The sequence below is a fragment of the Rana temporaria genome, chromosome 4 (assembly GCF_905171775.1).
Source record: "Rana temporaria chromosome 4, aRanTem1.1, whole genome shotgun sequence".
In the NCBI taxonomy this organism is placed as follows: Eukaryota; Metazoa; Chordata; class Amphibia; order Anura; family Ranidae; genus Rana; species Rana temporaria.
In genome coordinates this window covers 7,316,750-7,344,080 of record NC_053492.1, presented here as the reverse complement: position 1 = coordinate 7,344,080, position 27,331 = coordinate 7,316,750, and the positions used below count along the sequence as shown (strand labels likewise).

Genomic DNA, 27,331 nt, shown 5'->3' with positions numbered 1-27,331 from the left:
AAGGGCATAGCAAATCGGTGATGAATAATCTAAAGCCAGCAATGGCAACAACATGTGTGGCTAGGAACTTAGAACACTGGATTAACCAGATAAAGGCCCATCTTTCTGCAGCAATATCATACATTGCGGATGCCTCAGCAGAATCTATTCATATGTCAGCCAGGTCAGCAGTTTTGACAAACTCTACTAGGAGGGCTTTGTGACTAAAAACATGACCAGGGGATGCTGCATTAAAGAACAGGCTGTGTAGCATTCCCTTTGCTGGGGATTTGCTATTCGGCTGACAAAAAGAAGTGGTTTCTGGTCAAGAAGAAACAGGTGCAGACCCGTAAGTGTGTTTTTTTTGTCCATAAAAAGGACAGCAGGAAGAAAAAACACAAAACAAGAGGAAGCCATGGTCTTCCCAGAAACCAAAAGGAAAGAGTGGAGTGCTCTTCAATCCTCCTACGACCTCCAGGAAAGTCGCAATGACGCTCCACTCCAGGTCGGGGAAGACTCCAAGTGTTCCTTCCCCAGTGGAGAGACATCACTTCAAGTCGGTTTATTATAAATATGCTCTCCCAAGTATACATGATGGAATTCATGGAAGAACTTCCGAAAAGATTCCTGGCGACAAACGTCCCAAGGGATCCAGACAAGACTCTCGTCATGAAGTCCTTATTCCAGGATCTGATATCCAAGAGAGTTATTGTTCCGGTTCAAACAGGGGAGTTCTTCCAAGGTTTCTATTCACACATTTTCCTTGTTCAAAAACCCTCAGGGAAGTACCGCCTCATCCTAAATCTAAAAATCTTGAATCAGTCAGTAGAGTACAGAAGATTTCAGATGGATTTCATGGCATCACTAGATTTACAGAACGCTTACCTCCACATTCCTATTGCCGCCAGGTCTCAGATACCTGATGTTAGCACTGAGGGAAGGGAAGAAAGTGGTACACCTGCAATTCAGAACTCTCCCAAATCGGCCTGTCATCATCTCTAAGGGTGTTCACGAAGGTAATGGCCAAAGCACTGGCACCCGTGCGTCTGGAAGGAATTTCAGTGATTCCTTACCTAGACAATCTGCTGTTTTTCGCTCAAACCAGAGATGGACTTCAGAGGAACTTGGACAGAGCTTGTGCTCATCTATAATCCATTGGATGCATATTAAACCTCCAAAAGTCAAATCTGATTCCCTCACAGGAGGTATTATTCCTGGGTTTCCGTATCAACTCTTTGGAGCAAAAGATTTTTCTCCCAGAAGAAAAACAGAAAAAGTTGATAGAAGTGGTGTCACTGTTACAATCCGGTCAGCTTATTTCAATCAGGAGGGTCATGTCAGCACTAGGAGTTCAGTGGGAAAAGCTCCATTTCAGACCTCTGCAAAGTTTCTGTTTAAAGATCCCCACCAAAGTAAAAAGGAGTCTATGGTGGTGGAAGAACCAGACCAGGTTTTCAGCAGGCCTGTTATGGTCCTTTCCAACTCAGATAAGGTTAACAACCGATTCCAGCTCCTGGGGTTGGGGGGGCTCATGTGAGCAGTCGGTGGGCTCAAGGATCGTGGTCCAGAAGGGAAGCTCTGAGATCCTCAAATTGGACGGACTTAAAGGCGGTAGAAATGGCCTTACTAATCCAGATTACTTCAATTTGATAGTGAAGAAATGGGGACTCAGGAAAATACACAAAAAATCCTGCTTCTTCTCCCAGAACAGGAACGAGTCATCGCTGGGAGTAAATGCTCTGGCGCACAGTTGGAAATTTCACCTATGCTACGCTTTCCCCCCCCCCATTTCAGCTTATCCCTCAGGTGATAACAAAAATCTGGACAGAGGACACCAGAGTAATCTTCATCACTCCCTTCTGGCCCAAAAGGCCTTGGTTTTCGTCTCTTCTGCAGATGCAGCTCATGCTGTATTGGCACCTTCCGTTGAGACAAGACCTGCTGTTACAAGGTCCCCTGCTTCACCAAGAAGTAGCAAAGCTAAAACTCACAGCTTGGCCTCTGAGGAGCAGCTCTTGAGGAAAAAAGGCTTCTCGGATAGATTGGTCGCTAACCTCCTATCTAGCAAAAAGAAAGTTACCAGAGCAATATATTACAAAGTATGGAAAATATTTAACTCCTGGTGCGCAGAATCTGTAAGATCATTAAAACAAATTTCTTCCATCCTGGAATTCCTGCAAGAAGGAGCGGACAAGGGAATACGGGTCAGTAACCTCAAAGTTCAGGTTGCCACACTGGGGGTATTTTTGGAAAAATCTATTTCTTCAGAACCTTTAGTGATTAGATTCTTTAAAGCCCTCACTCGGTCTAGACTGGTGGTGATCAAAAACTGTCCGTCATGGGACGTATCAGTTGTTCTACAGGCCCTGACCAGAGAATCTTTCGAACCCATTCATTTAACCTCCCTGAAATTTTTGACTTTGAAAAAAATTTTTTAGTGGCTATTACAACAGCTCGAAGAATCGGTGAGCTGCAAGCCTTATCGATCAAGGAGCAATTTCTTTCCATTTTTTCAGACCGAATTGTTCTGAAGACGGATCCTAATTTTTTACCGAAGGTTGCTTCAGTCCAAAATTGAACCCAGGAGATGATACTTCCTAAATTTTGTTCTAATTTGTCGGGTAAGAAGGAAGAAGAATTCCATACCCTGGATGTTAAAAGAGCAGTCTTAAGTTACTTGGAAGCTACTAAAGACTTTAGGCGTTCAGACGCATTATTCATTTTATTTTCTGGTAATAAAAAAAGAAAAACAAGCTTCCATAGACATTCTCAACCATCTGGTAATCACAGACGCCCATTCCCTTAAGGCCAGGAGAGTCCAGTAAGTATTCGGGCTCATTCTACTAGAGCTTTGGCGGTGAGTTGGGCAGAAAAAGCTGGTGACAGCCCTAAACAAATTTGTAAGGCAGCTACATGGACAAGTCTGACTACCTTTGCCTGTCATTATAGGTTAGACCCCATGACGGCTGGGTACCAGGCTTTCGGAAGGAAAGTCTTACAATCTGCTGTCCCACCCTAAATGGGGTAAGTCTTGATTATCCTCTCAGGTGCTGTCCTGAAAGACGTTTTGGAAAAATGCAAGTTAGACTTACAGGTAACTTGTTTTCCAATAGGCTTTCAGGACTGCAGTAACCCGCCCTTTTGTTATGCTGTTAACACTATGAAATACCTGTTGCTTACGTGTTGCAGCTGGGGCTGGAGGTTCTCTACAAACAACTAATGGAATATTCTCTATTGTAACACTGATCCTCCTCCTGGTCAATTGGGTGATTGACCAGGAGGAGGATCAGTGTTACAATAGAGAATATTATATTAATTTGCTATTGCAACACACCTGGGTGGACAATGCTCCACGTCTGGAGCCCACCCTATTTTGAAGCCAATTAGAGAATCTGGCTCTAATCAGGTGCTTCAAAATAACACTCTAGCTGCTGTAATTCATGTGTCTGGTGTCCTGCAAGGGGCCGACGCATTGATGGGGGGGTCAGCGCCCATAATGGATGGGCTGCCCCTGACCCATTACTAGTTACCTTAAGGGGGGATCCTCAGAGACAAAGCTGCCTGATGTGGGCGGAGTCCTGGTTTAGGGGAACCAATTTGCTCATGTCTAGTAATAATCTTTTTATTTGTATTTTAGTAGATGGACGGGAGATGAGGAAAACCTCAGAGGATTGTCTCACTTTGTCTCCAGACTGTAAAGTAGAAGATGAGGACATCACACAGTATAGTCCAGAAGAAAACCCGACTACCTCAAATGTCCATCCGGCACCACACAGTGTAGATGGACCATCGTATTCCTCTTATCCTGAGGAACCTCAGACTGTGAGGGACGGTGCCGGACCATCGTATTCCTCTAATCCTGAGGAACCTCAGACTGTGAGGGACGGTGCCGTCCTTCCAACAGAGAAGAGGTTTTCCTGTACTGAGTGCGGGAAGTGTTTCCGTTATAAATGCTATCTTAATGTGCATAAAAGAACTCACACTGGGGAGAAGCCGTATTCCTGTCCTGAGTGCGGGAAATGTTTTTCACAGAAGCCCCATCTTTACAGCCATCAGAGATCTCACACGGGGGAGAAGCCGTTTTCTTGTTCTGAGTGTGAGAAATGTTTTTCAGATCAGTCCAGTCTTTACAGACATCGGAGATTGCACACGGGGGAGAAGATATATTCTTGTCCTGAGTGTGGGAAATGTTTTTCACAGAATTCCAGTCTTTACAGACATCAGAGATCTCACACAGGAGAGAAGCCGTATTCCTGTCCTGAGTGTGGGAAATGTTTTTCACATAAATCCCATCTTTACACACATCTGAGATCTCACACTGGGGAGAAGCCATATTCCTGTCCTGAGTGTGGGAAATGTTTTTCAAATAAATCACATCTTAACAGACATCAGAAATCTCACACTGGGGAGAAGCCGTATTCCTGTCCTGAGTGCGGAAAATGCTACTCACAGAAGATTGATCTTTACAGACATCAAAGGTTCCACACAGGTGAGAAGCCGTTTTCCTGCCCTGAGTGCTGGAAATGTTTTTCACAGGAGTCTCATCTTAACAAACATCAGAGATCTCACACGGGGGAGAAGCCGTATTCCTGTACTGAGTGCAGGAAATGTTTTTCACGGAAGTCCCATCTTTACACACATCAGAGATGCCACACGGGGGAGAAGCCGTATTCCTGTCCTGAGTGCGGGAAATGTTTTTCAATGAAGTCCAGTCTTTCCAGACATCAAAGATCTCACATGGGAGAGAAGCCATATTCCTGTCCTGAGTGAGGGAATTGCTCCTCACTGAAGTCCTGTCTTCCTGTACATCAGGGATCCCACACAACCCTCAAGGTGTATTGGTGCCTTGAGTGCGGGAAATGTCTTCTATATGAATGTTGCTGGACATAACAGCTCTCATGTGGGGAAGAAGCACACCCTGATATACACCTCAGATATACTCCATGGATGATCTTCATGATGTAGGAAACAGTTCATAAGGAGATCAGAGATCACCAAAGACATGGATGAAGTGTTGTACCGTGTGGCCCATTGATAGCAGTAGAAAAAAAAATTGAGTCATTACCTTTTATTGGCTGAGTACATTTTGTGGTGTATTTTTTTTTATATACTTTTTTTTTATTGCGTAATAAAAATAGGTACAGTATAGCTTATACAGCATAACATGTGCATGGCATACAGTATACATGTCTGTAGAAACATTGAACTCCAATACAAGAAGAAGAAAACAATTTTTGTAATTCATTTATGATTCTTTGTTCTAGTTAGGATAAGTCAAAGCTGTATACAGGAATACAGGGCCAGATCCACAGCCCCGCAGCGCAACGTAACTTAACAGATTTAAGTTACACTGCCGCAAATTTCCTAAGTTAGGTATCGATCCACAACACACTTACCTGGAAATTTGCGGCGGTGTAACTCGAATCCGTCCGGTGCAAGGCGTTCCTAATCTAATGGGGCGAGTCCCATTTAAATTAGGCGCGCTCCCGCGCCGGACATACTGCGCATGCTTGTGACGCAAATTTCCCGACGTGCTTTGCGCGACGTCATTTTTTGATCGGCGCGTAGCGTATTTCCGTATTCCCGTACGGCTTACGCAACCGACGTAAAATTTAAAAATTTCGACGCGGGAAGGACGGCCATACTTTACACAAGCAGTACGCCTGCTGTGTAAAAGTAGGGCTGCTTTACAAAAGTGTAACTAAGCGACGGGAAACTAACGTAGCGGCGACGTAGCGAACGCGAAAAAGCTTTGAGGATCGACGTAACTCCTCATTAGCATAACCGACGCGTAATTTCGACGATGAATGCCCCCAGCGGCGGTCGCGGTACTGCATCTTAAGATCCGGCAGTGTAAAACTATTACACCTGCCGGATCTTCTGTCTATCTCTTGGAAACTGATTCTGTGGATCAGTTCCAAAGATAGAAACAGGGATACGCAGGCGGAACAGCAGATCCGCCTGCGTATCTCTTTTGAGGATCTGGCCCACAGTGAATAATACCATATAACAAAGATACAAAAATGAAGGTGATCTTGCGCTGAAGGAAATACACCCTGATGGAAGTGCAAAAATAATGTCAAAGAAGAAGTGAACATACAGTGCTTGGTGCTAGATTAAATCAATCTAAATAAATAGAAATGGTAAATAATAAACAAAAAATTACTGTGAGATGAGGAAAACAAAGTCCACTTGAAGTGAGTAGATGTTGATCCTAAAAGGTGGATAGCTATCTCAGTAGGCGGGTGTCCCTTAAAGCGGAGGTTCACCCACAGCCAACACCTTTTCCCCTTAGCTTCATGCTCGTTTTGTCTAGGGGAATCGGCTATTTGTTTTAAAATATGAGCCGTACTTACCGTTTACGAGATGCATCTTCTCCGCCACTTCCGGGTATGGGCTGCGGGACTGGGCGTTTCTTCTTGATTGACAGTCTTCCGAGAGGCTTCCGACGGTCGCATCCATCGCGTCACGATTTTCCGAAAGAAGCCGAACGTCGGTGCGCAGGCGCAGTATAGAGCCGCACCGACGTTCGGCTTCTTTCGGCTACTAGTGACGCGATGGATGCGACCGTCGGAAGCCTCTCGGAAGACTGTCAATCAAGAAGGAACGCCCGCTCCCGAAGACCCATACCCAGAAGCGACGGAGAAGATGCATCTCGAAAACGGGTAAGTACGAATCATATTTTAAAACAAATAGCCGATTCCCCTAGACAAAACGAGCAGGAATCTAAGGGGAGAAGAGAAAAAAAAAAGAATTGGGTGAACTCCCGCTTTAAGAATGATCCATTAAGGATGGTGGATGATACAGTAAAAGAGTGATAGTGGATAGGTGCAGAAACCTCCTACTAGTCTCGCAGAACTCTCACCTCCTATTATGGTAGTTATAATTGCTATAAATTTATATCGTATATATCAGCCTCGAATGCATCCCCTATTGCTCCTCTGGGATAACAGCCGCATTGGTTGTTATCCCTGAAGAGCCGACCGCCCGCTCCAAAAAAAACGGGAAAAAGTTGATGTACGTATTTTAACCACTTTAGCCCCAGAAGAATTTACCCCCTTCCTGACCCAGAGCAATTTTTGCGATTTGGCACTGCGTCACTTTAACTAACAATTGCACGGTCCTGTGACGTTGCACCAAACAAAATTGAATTTTTTTTTCTTCCCACAAATAGAGCTTTCTTTTGGTGATATATGATCACCTCTGCGATTAATTGTTTTTGCGCTATAAACAAAAATACAGTGACAATTTTGAACAAAAAAGCTATATTTTTTGCTATAATAAATATCCCCAAAAAATATATATAAAAATATGTTTTTCCTCAGTTTAGGCCGATATGTATTCTTCTACATATTTTTGATAAAGAAACGCAATAAGCGTATATTGATTGGTTTGGGCAAAAGTTATATCGTCTACAAAATAGGGGATAGTTTTATGGCATTTTTATTCTTTTTTTTACTAGTAATGGCGGCGATCTGTGTTTTTTTTTTTTTTATTGTGACTGCAACATTATACTATTTTGGGACCATTGTTATTTTTACAGCAATCAGTGCTAGAGAAATGCACTGATTACTGTGTAAATGACACTGGCGGGGAAGGGGTTAACCACTAGGGGCGAGGAAGGGGTTAAAGCGGAGTTCCGGCCACAATTTCACTTTTTAAATATAAATACCCCTGTAATACACAAGCTTAATGTATTCTAGTAAAGTTAGTCTGTAAACTAAGGTCCGTTTTGTTAAGTTCTTACAGCATTTAGACACATTATAAAATAGAAATTGACTGGGGGCCATCTTCAGTGTGGGCATCGTGAAGCCAGACTGTATGACTTCCTGGATTTCAGCCTTGCAGATCTCGCACATGCTCAGTGCTGCACAAGCAGTGTAATGGACAGTACAGGTGCTGAAACCTGATCTGAAACCTAAGTCACATGATTCTTCGAGACTGGGGAGTGCACAGACTCCTGGAAAGTTACACCCACTACATTCCCAGGAGTCTGTGCGGTGTAGGTTAGGAAGCTTAAGCACCTAGGTGCAGGAAGAGGGAAGATTAACTATTCTGCCTAGAAACAACACTTTGAAGGCATCTAAAAAAAAAAAAAAAATTCTTAAAGGACTAATGATTTTTTTTTAAAACTACTGATGTAATGTTATATTTATGGGTGGAACTCCACTTTAAGTGTGACTTAGGGAGTGATTATAACTGTGGGGAGATGGGCTACAAGTGACACGACACTGATCACTGCTCCCGATGACAGGGAGCAGTAGATCCCTATCCTCTCACTAGGCAGAACAGGGAAATGCCTAGTTTACATAGGCATCTCCCCGTTCTTCCGCTCCGTGACACAATCGCGGGCCTCCAGCAAACATCAAGTTTGCGGGGTCCGCAGTCCCGGTCATGGAGAGTGCAGCAGCGCTCACGCTCCCACCGCACGCCTTCTTACCTGTATGCCCATTTGCCCAGCGCTGCCATTCTGCCGACGTATATCGGCGTGCAGCGGTCGGCAGGTGGTTAAGCGTTTTTGCACCCAGAGAGTTGCGTCTGACATGTGGAGAAGTATGGGAGCATAGGATTAAACCACAAAGGTTGATTAGGTGAAATGGATCTGAGTCACTTAGCCAGGTCTCGCATTGTATATATATTTTATGAGAGACTTTCAACATTTCCATACTGTGTAAATGGGGTGGATCGTCTGTAATTTGTTAGTGTTTTGTATGATGAAACCAGAGATCGCCCTACCGCCGTGACTGCATTATTCAATTGCGATAAAAGCGACCAGAGTATATATACTAGCCATTAAGGAAAATAATATAAATGCAGGTTAGGAAGAGACAATCCTCCTTGTGAGGTTGTTTGTTGGAGTGAAGCTAGGGAGATTCTTGGGGTTTTAGGATACCAAAGGAATGCAGAGATATACCGAGCAATTGGATAAAATATATAAGAATTTGAGTAAGAAAATCATCTTGAAGAAATGTATCCTCCCCAATAATGCCAAGAGCAAGGTTTTCCAACTAGCTATTTTGGGCCAGATTCACAAAGAGATACGATGGTGTATTATCTACAGATACACCATCGTATCTCTGACTTACACTGGTCCTATCTATGCGCCTGATTCATAGAATCAGATACGCATAGATAGGGCTAGATCCGACAGTGTTACACTGTCGGATCTTTTTTTCAATTTAAAAAAGGCGCCGGGGGCGTTCCCGCTCATTTACGATAAATAATATGTAAATCAGCGAGATACGCAAATTCACGAACGTACGCGGACCCGTCGCAGTGTTCTTACGTAGTTTCCGTAGCGGTTTTCCCGTCGTATACTTACCCCTTCTTTTATCAGGCGCAGCCAATGTTAAGTATAGCCGGCGTTCCCGCGTCAAATTTGAATTTTCCTACGTCGTTTGCGTACGCCGATTCACGAACACGCGCGTCGCAAGTCCCGCTCACGTCGCAACCACTGACGTCCTAGTGACGTCAGTGGGAGCAATGCACGCCAGGAAATTCCCCGGACGGCGCATGCGCATTTAAATCGGCGCGGGAACGCGCCTGATTTAAATAGTACACTCCCCTAGCCGCGGAATTTGAATTCCGCCGGGGGATTTAGGATCCGCCGTCGCAAGTTTGGAGGCAAGTTGTTTGTGAATTAGCCACTTGCCTCCTAAACTTGCGGGAGCGGATCTTAATTCACGTAGATCGAGCGGATCTATAGATCTGCTGAGCTACGTGAATCTGGCCCTTTAGTTTTAAAGTGATTGTGAACCCTAGCAACAAAAAAAAAACTGCAAGACAAAGGCATAATGAGCTAGTATGCATAGCATACTAGCTCATTATTAATTACATACCTTACATTGAAGCCCCTGCAGCGGTCCTTGTACACCTCTTCGGCCGGTGACATCTCTCCCGGGGGTTACTTCCGGCACTGATTGTCCGGAGCCGCAATGACGTCACTCCCGCACATGCGCGTGGGAGCCGCCGGTAACGGCACACTCACTGAAGCAACGACCAATTAACCCTAATTCCAGAAAAGGTTCCAAAGTCCTGTATGAGCTTCAACACAGACTCAATCGAATTTTGGGGATCAGAAAAATAGAGCAGCAGATCGTCTGCATAACGAGGAACACGTTCTTCTAAAGAACCAATCCATATGCCCTGGAATACTGCGGATTGTCTAATGCCCTGCACACACGATCTGAAATTCTGACAGCAAAAGTCCGATGTGAGCCTTTGAACGGAAATTCCGACTCCATCTGACTTTTGCTGTCCGAATTTCCACCGGTAAAAGATTGAGAGCTGGTTCTCAAATTTTAAGACGCAAAAAAATCGGAAAATCCAATCAGCTGTAGCAATTCTAACGCGCAAATTCCAATGCATGTTCGAAAACAATTCGACACATGCTCGGAAGCATTGAACTTAATTTTCTCGGCTCGTCGTGGTGTTGTACGTCACCGTGTTCTTGACGGTCGAAAGTTCAGAGAACTTTTGTGTGACCGTGTGTATGCAAGCCAAGCTTGAGCGGAATTCCATTGGAAAAACATCCAAGGTGTGTACGTTGTGTACAGGGCATAAGGAGTTGCGCTAGGGGCTCCTGTATTTGAAAGGGTTTCGAAATTCTACCATTATTGCAGATGCGGGTGTCAGGTGAGGGGTCACCTGTGATTACATGTGATCACCTGTAAGTTCCTATTCTGTTTTGCCATCTTTGCTCTGGGTGCGAGGAGTCCTACGATCGATCGGGTAATCAGCAAGACACTCGCACAAGTATTATTTAGCAAGATTACAATTTATTTCCGGAATTTAGCTGGTTTTATTTGTGAATTTGAGATGCAGCCTTTGGGATGTACCTCTTCGCGGACCAGCCAATTGGGTTACAATTTCTTATTCTACCATATAAGTAAAATATCTGAAATACAAAATCTGCCTAGAGATATTTCTCATAAAAATATATTCTGACCACAGTCTCTCATAGCTCATCTTATTTCTATAAATGTTTATAAAACTTCACACATGTCTGCAGAATATTGACCATATACTCTTCTTTGTAAAGAAAATTTCACACATTCTGCAGAACAGTAGCTTTAGCCGCAAGCTTTACGTTTCCTGTGCTTTCACAAGCGAGAATTTGTAATTTAAAAGTTTAAGAAGAATTTAAAATGATTGGCCCGGATTCAGAAAGGACATACAACGGCGTATCTCCGGATACGCCGTCGTAACTCTGAGTGTGCGGGGTCGTAACTATGCGACTGATTCATAGAATTAGTTACGCATAGATTTCCCTAAGATCCGACCAGCGTAAGTGTCGTTTTTTCGGCGTAAAGTTACCCCTGCTATATGAGGGGTATCCTATGTTAAGTATGAACGTCGTTCCCGCGTCGAATTTTGAAAATTTTACGTCGTTTGCATAAGTCGTTCGCGAATAGGGCTGTACGTAAGTTACGTTTACGTCTAAAGCATTGACGATTTGCGGCGTAATTTCGAGCATGCGCACTGGTATTTTTTCACGAACGGCGCATGCGCCGTTTGTAAAAAAACGTAAAATACGTGGGGTCACATGTAATTTAAATAAAACACAACCACATTATCCACATTTGAATTAGGCGGGCTTACGCCGACACACATACGTTATGCCGCCGTAATATAGGGCGCAAGTTCTTTCTGAATACAGAACTTGCGCCCTAATTTACGGAGGCGTAACGTATCTGCGATACGTTACGCCCGCCGATAGTGAAGTAGAATAACAAAGTCGGTACCAGGCAGGACTTCAACAATGCAGGTTTATTAACAACCGGTAACATACAGTTTTATGTTCAATGTATTACAAGATACGGGTCTAATTCATACAATTTCTTACAATGCAAGCATATTAGATATTGGTATTCTTATACTATAACCAAATTTAAACAATAGTGAATTGTTCTCACCTTGAACCAGAATGGGTCTTTTCTGCCAATTCTTGGAAACCCGTTACCTGATGGGGACCAGTTGGTCGACCAGCTCGACCAAGTTTGTGAGGGAAATTCACCTGAGACCACACTCTGGAACAAGTTAAGAAGTTTTCCCCATTTGACTCGTACGAGGAGACAAGTTATGGACAGATATTTGCCTACTGGTTCTGACCGCGTGTCACCCGTGCAATAGGGCTGCGTGGACAAGCGGTCAGCCTGATAGACGCCCATCTGACTTGTCTGACTAACAATTGTAAAACTGGCTCTTATATACCCTGACAAGCCTTATCTTAGCCATCTCTCCTAGATGTGATTGGTTGCGAAGATCTACATCAATGTCCTACAACCAAACAAACTTAATTATTCCTAGAATTCCTATATGTTCATTAAAGTGATTTATAACTGGTTTTGTCCAATTAAAAACACCTGTGTAGAGACAGTCTGACACCCAGCTGTTAGCCACAACTACAAGGATGACAGATTTATGACTTTCAGAGAATGAACTTTCAATAACCCCACCTCATCAGTTATGTCTCACTAATTCTATGTGTATATATTTATTAATTTGGTTTCATAAAAGGTACTGTATTATTTACATTATACATATGCATACATGTACACATACACACACATATATACACATATGCACATACACAGCTAATTACTTTATTCAATATTGTCTAAACATTAATGTAACTTATACAATGTATTTTAAGTTGTAAAAATGCACAAACAGACCCTGTCAAGCTTGATTAATGTTCTGATCATAACTTTCTCAAAACTGCCTAATTATTTTATACCACTTGCATGACTATCTTTGGTGCTTATCTGATCAGCTATATTTCAACTGTTGTCAGAATGTTCCTTTGTCTAATTAGTTGAACTTAAAATGAACTGTGTCCCAGTGCACTTTCACCTACTTAGCTTATGACTCCGTCTTAAGAATACCAGTTGAAGTTCAGTAAAATAAAGACATTCTATATTCTTATAGAATAATGGGATAACACTAATAAAGATTTAATAACTATTGCTTACCATTGAATAATAATATTGATAAGACCACTACTATATAATATGAATAATAATTATATAATCAGTAAAACATATGCAAATCAATATGAAATAATAATATGAAGTACGTTGGCTAATATGAGATTCTACAACAATAGATAGACAATTCTATCTGAATCCAGGCCATTGAGTCTAATAGGAAAATAAAGCCCAATACCCCCTTGTTCCTATATCAGACCAGACCACCCAGAACAAAGGGGTAACCCCACTTTCCTATCAGCGGGCCTATGTTGTATCATATAAAATGCGGATCTAGGTAAGAAAAGTATTTCCAAAACCAAATCTTTCTAGTACGTAAAATAGATAGGGCCATTTGACAGAGTCAAAAGCTTTTTGTGTATCTAGTGTTATAGGTAATAAAAGAGTATTAGGGGTCTGAAGATTGGTAAAATACCTTTTGAATGTTAGTATGTGTCAAACGACCAGGAATAAAGCCTTTTTGATCTGCACTTATTAAGGTGGTAATCACATTGTTTAGTCGAATCGCCCAGATTTTGGAGAGAACCTTCAGATCTACGTTTATTAGTGATATTGGTATGTATGGGGGTCATTTTCTATTTAGCGAATATGCGATGCAAATGGAAAATCACGCTATTGCGGTCGAACATACCTGTTAAATCGGTATATGCAAGAATAATTAAAGTCCATGGGGTTCGAACCTGCAAAATCCAAAGTCCTCACTAAAGGCTTGTATGTTATTTGCCATAAAAAGTGTATGGGGACCCAGGTACTTCCCCAGGGGACATGTATCAATTAAAAAAAAGCAGCAGTGATTTTAATAATGCTTAAAGTGAAACAATAAAAATGAGAAATTCCTTTAAATATCGTGCTTGGGGGTCCTTTTATTCTGCATGTAAAATGGTGCATCTGTGCGATGTGTAGAACATGCCGCAGCAATAATGACATTTCTAAAGGAAAAAATGTAAGTTAAGGGAAGTCCTAACAAAGCTGACGCGTTTCGTGGGGTGTCCTCTCTTCTTCAGAGCTGGGTTTGAAGTGGAGGTAGCTGTACATTTATATGAGGAGTATGATCAAACACAGTTCCATGTGACTGTTAATGTAAGCCCCTCCCTTAAATAGGCAGGCTTAATGACAATCAAGTCAGAAGGGTAGGTGAATTAATAAAACTTACACTATATTACCAGGGGTGTTACGCGTGTGAACTTTGGTGGCGTCCCAGTCTTGGTCCGTGGGGTTTAGTGTTGAGTTGGCCCACCCTTTGTGGCTGTGGCGGGTTCGGCTCTTCTGGGGGGGCTGTCCGCGGGGTTTTGGGGTGTCTGTGGGGGTGTTTGGCCGTTCTTCCGGAGGCGCGTTTGTGGGTCGGGCACTGATGTGGATGGGAGGGCCTGGCTCGCTGTCTCTGCTCTGTTTCGTCCCGCGGGTGTTCTGTCGGGTTGGGGTCGGGGCTCTGTGCGGGCCCGTCGGGTTCCTCCGCCCCGGGCTTTCTTATTCGTGTCTTTATGGACCTTGCTTTGTGCCATAGTCCCAATCATTTGGTGGAGCTGGGATTATGGTGTGGGGTTGTTTTTCAGAGGTTGGGCTTGGCGTCAGCATACCAATACATTTTGAAAAATGTCATGCTCCCAACTTTGTGGAAACGGTTTGGGGATGACCCCTTCCTGTTCCAACATGACTGCGCACCAGTGTACCAGGCGGGGTTCATGGGGACGTGGATGGGCGGGTTTGGGGTGGGGGGGCTTGGCTGGCCTGCGGGGAGTGCTGGCTTCGGCCCAGTAGGGGGCCTTTGGGATGGGTTGGAGCCGGGGGTGCGAGCCAGGCCTTCTTATTCGGTGCCTGATCTCGCGGGTGCGTTTCTGGGGGGGTGGTCGGACATTCCCGTGGACGCTCCTGGGCCTTGTGGGCGGCCTTCCCAGGGGAGTTGAGGCTGTTGTATCTGCGGGGGGCAGGGCCGGCTCGGTGTTGAACCCTGCGGGCTGGGACTGGGATGCCATTGGAGTTTATGTGCGTGTAAAGGCAGGCGTCCCAATACTTTTGGTAATATAGCAGCGTTTTGTTTAGACTTTTATTCCACGACGAATACCATCAGTGGAGCATCTGGTGGATTTTTATATATTTTGCTTAACATATGTCTTCCAATTGTAAGTATAATGTACACATTTTTCAATAATAAATTGTCGCTAGGCTGACAAAAAAAAAAAAAAATGTAAGTTAAACTTGCTCGCGGCTGTAATGTATTGGAAAACAAAAAGTCGTCGCCGCCCCCCCCCCCCCCCCAGTCCATACCAGGCCCTTCGGGTCTGGTATGGATTTTAAGGGGAACCCCATGGCAAAATTCTTTTTTACCAGGAAAAGGGCAGGGACAAGCGGGCACCCCATGCCCCCTCCTGAACCGTACCAGGCCACATGCCCTCAACATGGGGAGGGTGCTTTGGGGTCCCCCCAAAGCACCTTGTCCCCATGTTGATGGGGACAAGGACCTCTTCCTGACAACCGTGGGCTGTGGTTGTTGGGGTCTGCGGGCAGGGGGCTTATCAGAATCTAGAAGTCCCCTTTAACAAGGGGGCCCCCAGATCCCAGTTTCCCCCTATGCGAATGAGTATGGAGTAAAGGTCTGGTATGGATTTTGGGTCACCGGGCATTTGAATTAGAGCGGCCAGGAGTTTTGCATCTGGAGCCCAACCAGTAGCAACACTAATTCTCCTTCTAGCGTATCAGGAAACACGCTCTCATCGCCCACATCCAGGGTAGGAACAGCAGGTGGTATTGGGGGTTGTGTTAGTGCTGCAGGAGGGGGGGTAGTGCCACTCCACCGGTGGCCCGAGGAGAAGGGTTGTTTGTTGTCTCACCAAATGAAAACCCCACCAGCCACCACTGGGTAGCAGGATTGGGATTCAAACTCAGTGCTGCTAGGCAGAAGTGCTAAGCTGTTAGCCACTATTCTGCTAAATGTTTGTCTGCTAAATGTTTGTAGGCTGTAGGGGTGCAAGAAGTTAATCAATGCAGATGTACTGTGGAAGGCCAGAAAGCCAGTGAACAACCTGTTTCTGGCATATGCCATCTGTTTTAAAGGCTGGTTATGGCTGATTACTGTCAGCATTCTGAGAGATAAACAGCTGTCTTTTGTGGGGTTTGACTTGGTATGAGGCTGCAATTAGTGGTGGTGGGAAATGTTAAGGCTAATTAGAGTCTGTCAGAGAAATGGCCGTAGAAGAAGTACTGGCAATCTTGCCAGTAGAAGAAATGGGCGCCATAGGCACATCATGTGACAGGTGGATCCTCCTGCTGGCCTATAAAAGGCTGCCACTGTCTGATCCAAATTGCTGGATTGTCGTCAGCCTTCCTGATCCGCTGTCCTACTGCTGTTTGGATTTCCTATTGTGACCCGGCTTGTTCCTGACCTGTCTGATCTGCTCTCCTGGTTTGACCCCCTGGCTTGCTTTACTGACTTGTTACCTTCTCCAGCACCTGATCCCGGCTTGTTTCACAGACTTTGCTTCAGTTATCTGTTCCTGCCTATTTTCCAATACCAGAACTTTGGTTTGTCTCCCCGTTCCTGCAACCTGCATCTCCTGCCTGGATCCACAGTGTTTGATCCCCAGCCGGCTTCCATTGTTGCTCCTTGTGCACACCTTGCCAAGTGTTACCGAGGATTCCTGGAGACTGCAGCCCAGCGGCGTTTCCTGTATTCTCCAGTATTCTTCAGGCACTCGCCAGTTCTTCTCTTCTGGATCCATCTGACAACCTGTGCTTCTCTGGGCACTACACCCTCTGTACCCAACCTCAGAGGTGTACTGCACTCAGCCACAAGGGGAGCCCTCTCTGCATTTCGGCCTTCAACCAGGTACGTGACAGAGTCCTTGCCCATGGAAAACATATGACACAATTTTCAATGGTGGCGGAACCCTCTTGCACATAAATACTACATTTAGAAAAGGCCCTGAGTCAGGAGTTATGTTTAACAGCATAGGAAGATCAGACAACTGCTCTACATGATGTGGCATGTTTGGCATTCAAAACCCGAATCTCAGTGCTGCTAGGCAGAAGCGCTAGTACTGGTCAACAACTTTGTTGAGCCACTATGCTGCCACATGTGGAACCCTCCTACACATAAATACACAGATACTGCATTTATTTTGCCATATAGGTGGTATAATTACATTAGTCAGGAGTTATTCTTCTTGATTTATTCTATGTAATTTGGTGGTTCTTGGTGTGTGAGTATAGAATAGTAATGTGATTTTTGGGAATGACATTTATATTTCTGATTTTGGTACACATATCACATTATTTGGGCCCAAATAATAAAAAACACACAAAATCGTGACTCGTTTTAAATTTGTATCAGCAATGGTATTGTTTGTGGTTTGCAAAGACACCTGTGTGAGTTTGGGTAAAGATGTTTGGGCGATCAAGAGTTAGAGCCGGTTCACACTGGGGCGGCACGACTTCGGGGGCGACTCGGCAAGTCGTCCTGAAGACGACTTTAGAGGCGATTAGCAAAATTACTTCTGTATAGAAGGCAATGCAAGTCGCCCCCGAAGTCGTACAAGAACCTTTTTCTAAGGCCTTGTACACACGATAGGATAGCCAGAGGACAACGGTCTGAAGGACCGTTTTCATCGGTCAAAACCGATCGTGTGTGGGCTAGGTTATTTAACCTTCAGTTAACAAAATAGGAACTTGCTTTAAAATTTAACCGATGGATTGCTAACGATAGGTCAAAAGGCACAACCATCGGTTAAAAAACCCACGCATGCTCAGAATAAAGTCGACGCATGCTTGGAAGCATTGAACTTCGTTTTTTTCAGCACGTCGTTGTGTTTTACGTCACCGCGTTCTGATACGATCGTTTTTTTAACTGATGGTGTGTAGGCACATCAGACAGCTTCATCGGTTAACCTAAGACAACGGTCCTTCATACCGTTGTCCTCTGGTTAACCTATCGTGTGTACGAGGCCTAAGTCGGAGCGACTTGCATCGCTCCTATTAGAACGGTTTTGGTGAATAGAATGGGACGTGACTTGTCAGGCGGCTGAGTCGCCTGACGAGTCGCCCCAGTGTGAACCGGCTCTAACAAGTAAAAGTGACAGAGAAAAAAATATTTTACCAAAACATGAAAACATTCCACATTCTAGCATTCTTAAAAACAAAATGGATTAGGAAGAAGCAACATTGTTGCAAGGACAATTTCTTTGAGAGAAAGATACATTTTATCTCGACGTGGATATATCAATTGCGCCATTTTAGCACTAATTACCATGACCACTGTAATTTTGCCCCTAATTAAAGCTCAGCATTATAGTAAATAACCCCCTGTGTGTTTAATGTCCTCTACTTGCGTAGAACGAATCTTCATGTCGTGAACAGGAATTTCCCAGCATGCTGGTCTCATCAGTGATGGCAGTTTTGTTGTGAAGATCCAAAAATCTAATTTTTATTTTGTAGTAATGAATACATTAAAGCGGGAGTTCACCCGAATTTTTTTTTTTAACATTAGTTTGAGGCTAAAAATTTAAAATTTAAAATTTTAAAATCAATGCCGTACTTACCGTGTTTGAGATAGATGTTCTCCCGCCGCTTCCGGATATGATCTTCGGGGATTGGGCGTTCCTATTTGATTGACAGCCTTCCGACGGTCGCATACAGCGCGTCACCAGTTGCCGAAAGAAGCCGAACGTCGGTGCGGCTCTATACGGCGCCTGCGCACCGACGTTCGGCTACTTTCGGAAACTCGTGACGCGCTGTATGCGATGGTCGGAAGGCTGTCAATCAAATAGGAACGCCCAGTCCCGCAGCCCATACCCGGAAGCGGCGGAGAAGATCTATCTCGAAAACGGTAAGTACGGCATTGATTTTAAAAAAAATACCCGTTTCTGCTCCCCTTAAATAGCCTCAAGCTAATGTTAAAAATGTATTTTTTGAGTGAACCTCCACTTTAAGGAGTAACAATACAATATAAAATTGAGGAATCAGAGGAAGGACAGATCTCCACTCAGATCATTATGGAATAATATTCAGTAGATATCAGTCGGTGGAATCATCATCATCATCTGAATGTGAAGAAAAGGAGAATGATGAATAATTAGTGTCATGAACAGGTTATTCTGATATAATTCCATTCTGAACATTCTCTTCATATCGGGATCCATGTATTACCTGCAGAGGAGGAGAAGGCTTCACCAGGACCATTTCCTATTCTTCTTCTATAAAGAATTTTAATCCAACCTTCACCCCTTCATAGAAGAATAAAATGAGGGTTAGATGAGAAAATGTTCCTTTGATGATGGAAAAGGGGTACTTGTACTGTGCTCTGTAAAATTATGGAAAAGGGGAGCTTGTACTGTGCTCTGTAAGAAATGATGGAAAAGGGGGGCTCGTACTGTGCTCTGTAAGAAATGAGGGAAAAGGGGGGCTCGTACTGTGCTCTGTAAGAAATTATAGAAAAGGGGGGCTTGTACTGTGCTCTGTAAGAAATGATGGAAAAGGGGGACCTCGTACTGTGCTCTGTAAGAAATGATGGAAAAGGGGGGCTCGTACTGTGCTCTGTAAGAAATGACGGAAAAGGGGGGGGGCTCGTACTGTGCTCTGTAAGAAATTATAGAAAAGGGGGAGCTCGTACTGTGCTCTGTAAGAAATGATAGAAAAGGGGTGCTTGTACTGTGCTCTGTAAGAAATGATGGAAAAGGGGGGCTCGTACTGTGCTCTGTAAGAAATTATAGAAAAGGGGGGCTTGTACTGTGCTCTGTAAGAAATGATGGAAAAGGGGGACCTCGTACTGTGCTCTGTAAGAAATGATGGAAAAGGGGGGCTCGTACTGTGCTCTGTAAGAAATGACGGAAAAGGGGGGGGCTCGTACTGTGCTCTGTAAGAAATTATAGAAAAGGGGGAGCTCGTACTGTGCTCTGTAAGAAATGATAGAAAAGGGGTGCTTGTACTGTACTCTGTAAGAAATTATAGAAAAGGGGGAGTTCGTACTGTGCTCTGTAAGAAATGATGGAAAAGGGGGGCTCGTACTGTGCTCTGTAACAAATTATGGAAAAGGGGGAGCTCGTACTGTGCTCTGTAAGAAATGATGGAAAAGGGGGGCTCGTACTGTGCTCTGTAAGAAATGATGAAAAAGGGGGGTTGTACTGTGCTCTGTAAGAAATGATGGAAAAGGGGGGCTCATACTGTGCTCTGTAAGAAATGATGGAAAAGGGGAGCTCATACTGTGCTCTGTAAGAAATTATGGAAAAGGGGGGGGCTCGTACTGTGCTCTGTAAGAAATTATGGAAAAGGGGGGGCTCGTACTGTGCTCTGTAAGAAATGATGGAAAAGGGGGGCTCGTACTGTGCTCTGTAAGGAATGATGGAAAAGGGGGGCTCGTACTGTGCTCTGTAAGAAATGATGGAAAAGGGGGGCTCGTACTGTGCTCTGTAAGGAATGATGGAAAAGGGGGGCTCGTACTGTGCTCTGTAAGAAATGATGGAAAAGGGGGGCTCGTACTGTGCTCTGTAAGGAATGATGGAAAAGGGGGGTTCGTACTGTGCTCTGTAAGAAATGATGGAAAAGGGGGGCTCGTACTGTGCTCTGTAAGAAATGATGGAAAAGGGGGGGCTTGTACTGTGCTCTGTAAGAAATGATGGAAAAGGGGGGCTCGTACTGTGTTCTGTAAGAAATGATAGAAAAGGGGGGCTCGTACTGTGCTCTGTAAGAAATGATGGAAAGGGGGAGCTCGTACTGTGCTCTGTAAGAAATAATAGAAAAGGGGGGCTCGTACTGTGCTCTGTAAGAAATGATGGAAAAGGGGGGCTTGTACTGTGCTCTGTAAGAAATGATGGAAAAGGGGGAGCTCCTACTGTGCTCTGTAAGAAATGATGGAAAAGGGGGGCTCGTACTGTGCTCTGTAAGAAATAATGGAAAAGGGAGGCTCATACTGTGCTCTGTAAGAAATAATGGAAAAGGGGGGCTCATACTGTGCTCTGTAAGAAATAATGGAAAAGGGGGGGCTCATACTGTGCTCTGTAAGAAATAATGGAAAAGGGGGGCTCATACTGTGCTCTGTAAGAAATGATGGAAAAGGGGGGGCTCGTACTGTGCTCTGTAAGAAATTATGGAAAAGGGGGGCTCGTACTGTGCTCTGTAAGGAATGATGGAAAAGGGGGGCTTGTACTGTGCTCTGTAAGAAATGATGGAAAAGGGGGGCTCGTACTGTGCTCTGTAAGAAATGATGGAAAAGGGGGGCTTGTACTGTGCTCTGTAAGAAATTATGAAAAAGGGGGGCTCGTACTGTGCTCTGTAAGAAATGATGGAAAAGGGGGGGGCTTGTACTGTGTTCTGTAAGAAATAATGGAAAAGGGGGGCTTGTACTGTGCTTTGTAAGAAATGATGGAAAGGGGGGGCTCATACTGTGCTCTGTAAGAAATGATGGAAAAGGGGGGGCTCGTACTGTGCTCTGTAAGAAATGATAGAAAAGGGGGGCTCGTACTGTGCTCTGTAAGAAATAATGGAAAAGGGGGGGCTCATACTGTGCTCTGTAAGAAATTATAGAAAAGGGGGGCTTGTACTGTGCTCTGTAAGAAATAATGGAAAAGGGGGGCTCGTACTGTGCTCTGTAAGGAATGATGGAAAAGGGGGGCTTGTACTGTGCTCTGTAAGAAATGATGGAAAAGGGGGGGCTCGTACTGTGCTATGTAAGAAATGATGGAAAAGGGGGGGTTGTACTGTGCTCTGTAAGAAATGATGGAAAAGGGGGGGCTCGTACTGTGCTCTGTAAGAAATGATGGAAAAGGGGAGCTCATACTGTGCTCTGTAAGAAATGATGGAAAAGGGGGGCTCGTACTGTGCTCTGTAAGAAATGATGGAAAAGGGGGGCTTGTACTGTGCTCTGTAAGAAATGATGGAAAAGGGGGGCTCGTACTGTGCTCTGTAAGAAATGATGGAAAAGGGGGGCTCGTACTGTGCTCTGTAAGAAATGATGGAAAAGGGGGGCTCGTACTGTGCTCTGTAAGAAATGATGGAAAAGGGGGGCTTGTACTGTGCTCTGTAAGAAATAATAGAAAAGGGGGGCTCGTACTGTGCTCTGTAAGAAATTATGGAAAAGGGGGGCTCGTACTGTGCTCTGTAAGAAATGATGGAAAAGGGGGGGCTTGTACTGTGCTCTGTAAGAAATGATGGAAAAGGGGGGCTCGTACTGTGCTCTGTAAGAAATTATGGAAAAGGGGGGGCTCGTACTGTGCTCTGTAAGAAATGATGGAAAAGGGGGGCTCGTACTGTGCTCTGTAAGAAATGATGGAAAAGGGGAGGCTCATACTGTGCTCTGTAAGAAATGATGGAAAAGGGGGGGCTTGTACTGTGCTCTGTAAGAAATGATGGAAAAGGGGAGCTCGTACTGTGCTCTGTAAGAAATGATGGAAAAGGGGGGGCTTGTACTGTGCTTTGTAAGAGATGATGGAAAAGGGGGGGCTCATACTGTGCTCTGTAAGAAATGATGGAAAAGGGGGGGCTCATACTGTGCTCTGTAAGAAATGATAGAAAAGGGGGGGCTCGTACTGTGCTCTGTAAGAGATGATGGAAAAGGGGGGCTTGTACTGTGCTCTGTAAGAAATGATGGAAAAGGGGGGCTTGTACTGTGCTCTGTAAGAAATGATGGAAAAGGGGGGCTCGTACTGTGCTCTGTAAGAAATGATGGAAAAGGGGGGCTCGTACTGTGCTCTGTAAGAAATGATGGAAAAGGGGGGCTTGTACTGTGCTCTGTAAGAAATGATGGAAAAGGGGGGCTCGTACTGTGCTCTGTAAGAAATGATGGAAAAGTTGGGGCTCATACTGTGCTCTGTAAGAAATGATAGAAAAGGGGGGTTCGTACTGTGCTCTGTAAGAGATGATGGAAAAGTTGGGGCTCATACTGTGCTCTGTAAGAAATGATAGAAAAGGGGGGTTCGTACTGTGCTCTGTAAGAGATGATGGAAAAGGGGGGTTCGTACTGTGCTCTGTGAGAAATGATGGAAAAGGGGGGTTCGTACTGTGCTCTGTAAGAGATGATGGAAAAGGGGGAGCTTGTACTGTGCTCTGTGAGAAATGATGGAAAAGGGGGGCTCGTACTATGTTCTGTAAGAAATGATGGAAAAGGGGGGGCTCGTACTGTGCTCTGTAAGAAATGAGGGAAAAGGGGGGGCTCGTACTGTGCTCTGTAAGAAATGATGGAAAGGGGGACCTCGTACTGTGCTCTGTAAGAAATGATAGAAAAGGGGGGGCTCGTACTGTGCTCTGTAAGAAATGATGGAAAGGGGGACCTCGTACTGTGCTCTGTAAGAAATGATAGAAAGGGGGACCTCGTACTGTGCTCTGTAAGAAATGATAGAAAAGGGGGGGCTCGTACTGTGCTCTGTAAGAAATGATGGAAAAGGGGGGCTCGTACTGTGCTCTGTAAGAAATGATGGAAAAGGGGGGCTTGTACTGTGCTCTGTAAGAAATGATGGTAAAGGGGGAGCTTGTACTGTGCTCTGTAAGAAATGATGGAAAAGGGGAGCTCATACTGTGCTCTGTAAGAAATGATGGAAAAGGGGGGCTCGTACTGTGCTCTGTAAGAAATTATGGTAAAGGGGGAGCTTGTACTGTGCTCTGTAAGAAATGATAGAAAAGGGGGGCTCATACTGTGCTCTGTAAGAAATGAGGGAAAAGGGGGGGCTCGTACTGTGCTCTGTAAGAAATGAGGGAAAAGGGGGGGCTCATACTGTTCTCTGTAAGAAATGATGGTAAAGGGGGAGCTTGTACTGTGCTCTGTAAGAAATGATGGAAAAGGGGGGCTTGTACTGTGCTCTGTAAGAAATGATGGAAAAGGGGGGCTTGTACTGTGCTCTGTAAGAAATGATGGAAAAGGGGGGCTCGTACTGTGCTCTGTAAGAAATGATGGAAAAGGGGGGCTTGTACTGTGCTCTGTAAGAAATGATGGAAAAGGGGGGGCTCGTACTGTGCTCTGTAAGAAATGAGGGAAAAGGGGGGCTCGTACTGTGCTCTGTAAGAAATGATGGAAAAGGGGGGCTTGTACTGTGCTCTGTAAGAAATGAGGGAAAAGGGGGGGCTCATACTGTTCTCTGTAAGAAATGATGGTAAAGGGGGAGCTTGTACTGTGCTCTGTAAGAAATGATGGGAAAAGGGGGGGCTTGTACTGTGCTCTGTAAGAAATGATGGAAAAGGGGGGCTCGTACTGTGCTCTGTAAGAAATTATGGAAAAGGGGGGGTCATACTGTGCTCTGTAAGAAATGATGGAAAAGGGGGGCTCATACTGTGCTCTGTAAGAAATGATGGAAAAGGGGGAGCTCGTACTGTGCTCTGTAAGAAATGATGGAAAAGGGGGAGCTCGTACTGTGCTCTGTAAGAAATGATGGAAAAGGGGGGCTCGTACTGTGCTCTGTAAGAAATGATGGAAAAGGGGGGGCTCGTACTGTGCTCTGTAAGAAATGAGGGAAAAGGGGGGGCTCGTACTGTGCTCTGTAAGAAATGATGGAAAAGGGGGGACTCGTACTGTGCTCTGTAAGAAATGATGGAAAAGGGGGGGCTCGTACTGTGCTCTGTAAGAAATGATGGAAAAGGGGGGGCTCGTACTGTGCTCTGTAAGAAATGATGGAAAAGGGGGGGCTCGTACTGTGCTCTGTAAGGAATGATGGAAAGGGGGGGCTCGTACTGTGCTCTGTAAGAAATGATGGAAAAGAGGGAGCTCGTACTGTGCTCTGTAAGAAATGATGGAAAAGGGGGGGCTTGTACTGTGCTCTGTAAGAAATGATGGAAAAGGGGGGCTTGTACTGTGCTCTGTAAGAAATGAGGGAAAAGGGGGGGCTCATACTGTTCTCTGTAAGAAATGATGGTAAAGGGGGAGCTTGTACTGTGCTCTGTAAGAAATGATGGGAAAAGGGGGGGCTTGTACTGTGCTCTGTAAGAAATGATGGAAAAGGGGGGCTCGTACTGTGCTCTGTAAGAAATTATGGAAAAGGGGGGGTCATACTGTGCTCTGTAAGAAATGATGGAAAAGGGGGGCTCATACTGTGCTCTGTAAGAAATGATGGAAAAGGGGGAGCTCGTACTGTGCTCTGTAAGAAATGATGGAAAAGGGGGAGCTCGTACTGTGCTCTGTAAGAAATGATGGAAAAGGGGGGCTCGTACTGTGCTCTGTAAGAAATGATGGAAAAGGGGGGGCTCGTACTGTGCTCTGTAAGAAATGAGGGAAAAGGGGGGGCTCGTACTGTGCTCTGTAAGAAATGATGGAAAAGGGGGGACTCGTACTGTGCTCTGTAAGAAATGATGGAAAAGAGGGAGCTTGTACTGTGCTTTGTAAGAGATGAGGGTCATTTTTATACACACTAATGGAAAGTATTTTTCTGCATTCCTAGAAATGTGTGCGATGTGTAATGTACAAATCTGCGGCCGTACAATGTACGTCAGTGGTCTCCTATGCTGAGAGTAGATTTGAGGTAGATTGTATGGAGGTGGCAGGATGTGTGATCTCAAGGAAAACTCCAAGATCACTTACTGACCAGCCCACGGACAACCAAATTAACCTGTCTAACAGTATGCGTTTAAAAAAGGGGTTTAGTCTGCGCAAATTTGCAAATACATGCGTAAGCTACAGGCTCCGCCAAGGCACCCTGGTATCTGTAGTCTTATCACTAGCTTATGAGTGACTCCACAATGGAAGCACATGCATTCTGATGAATAGATGGAGGGCAGATGGACTGAAGGGAGCCACCCCTTCTTAAAGGTGAACACCCAGCACAATGGCCACAAAGGTGTCAGTGTGTTGCCTGACCAATATAACAGTAATACAAAAAAAGGAAGCCACTGCCCCCACCTATAACTGACCATTGCAGAAAGTAGTATTGGAAGGCAACATATGTTAGGTGGGGGCGTTGGCTTCCTTTTTTGTATTACTCATCTCTTCATAACTCACCCCAGTATGCAAATACACCAAACCATCCCTTCCGTCCGCACATTTTAATTAGAAAAGTGCCACCCATTTATGGGGCCCCCACCACCTTGTGAATCACAAACCTAATCCTGAGGGGCCATCACCATGGCAGAGGCCCACACACTCATCCAACCGTTGGGATAGCAGACTGTATGCCTGGTGTGCTGGGCCGTCATATGTACAGACTGAGAACACATATCTGATCGGCTCAGTTATACTAAGGCCCCGTACACACGAGAGGATCTATCCGCTGGAATTTATCCGCGGACCGGTTTCAGCGGATAGATCCCCTGGTGTGTACAATCCAGCGGATATTATTCCGCGGATATTTTTCCCGGCGATGGATTTCCAGCGGATCAAAATTTATTAACATGCTAAGAAATCGATCCGCTGGAATCCAGTCCAGCGGATTGATCCGATGGTCTGTACAGACTCACCGAATCAATCCATCCGAATCCATCCCTCGCATGCGTCGTAATGATTCGACGCATGCGTGGAAGTCCTTGATGACGTCGCCGCGTCATCATCGCGGCGACGGCGCGACACATCACCGCGGAGGGAGTTAGTACAACCATGAGATCAAAATCCGCCAGAGGATTTATCCGCGGAAACAGACCTCCGGACCGTTTCCGCGGATAAATGATCTCGTGTGTACTAGGCCTTATGCCGCATACACACCATCACTTTATGTGATGAAAAAAAACGACACTTTCTGTGAAGTAAAAAATGACGTTTTTGAAACTTCAATTTTCAAAGACGAAGTTGCCTACACACCATCGTTTTTCTCACAATGTTCTAGCAAAGCGAGGTTACGTTCCACCACGTTTTACCATTGAAGCTTGCTTCATAAGTAGCTTCTGGGCATGCGTGGATGAAAAAACGTCTTAGAAAACAACGTTTTTTGCTACACACGGTCAATTTCTGTGAAGTAAAAAGTGCACTTTTGAAAAACGACACATAAAATTGAAGCATGCTTCAATTTTTTTTGGTCGTTTTTTACAAGACATAAAACAAAGTTTTCCCCCACACACGGTCAATTAAAGTGATGTTTTTAAAAACGTCATTTTTTTTCATCACATAAAGTGATGGTGTGTACGCGGCATTACACTTTGGATAGACAGTGGGGGATGGGGGAATTTTTTATGAAAGCAAAGATTTTTTTTAAAGATAAAACCTTGTAGAAGATTGTAATATTTTATTAAGATTATTGGATGTGATTTTCCTCATCCCTATCTGGAATGATAAAGCTTAGGATGAGATATTTCTACCTTCTAACTCTCCGATACGTTACGCCGCTGTAACTTTGGGCGCAAGTTCTGTATTCAGAAAGAACTCGCGCCCTTAGTTACGGCGGCGTAACGTATGTGTGGCGGCGTAAGCCCGCCTAATTCAAATGGGGATGTTGGGGGCGCGTTTTATTTAAATTTTACTTGACCCCGCG

General features: G+C 44.7%; 2 protein-coding genes across 2 annotated transcripts in view; both read right to left on the bottom strand.

The window, feature by feature from the left end:
• Nucleotides 1-27,331, bottom strand: part of LOC120935478 (zinc finger protein 260-like) — a 111,592-nt gene that overhangs the window by 34,711 nt on the left and 49,550 nt on the right. The window lies entirely within an intron of this gene.
• Nucleotides 18,849-27,331, bottom strand: part of LOC120935200 (NACHT, LRR and PYD domains-containing protein 3-like) — a 41,542-nt gene continuing 33,059 nt past the window's right edge. The window contains exons 8-9 of the mRNA XM_040347370.1: nt 19,107-19,183; nt 18,849-19,000 (exon numbers count right to left, since the gene is read on the bottom strand). Coding sequence (XP_040203304.1) covers nt 18,975-19,000; nt 19,107-19,183 — 103 coding nt within the window. The 3' untranslated portion in view covers nt 18,849-18,974. The remainder of the gene's footprint in view (nt 19,001-19,106; nt 19,184-27,331) is intronic.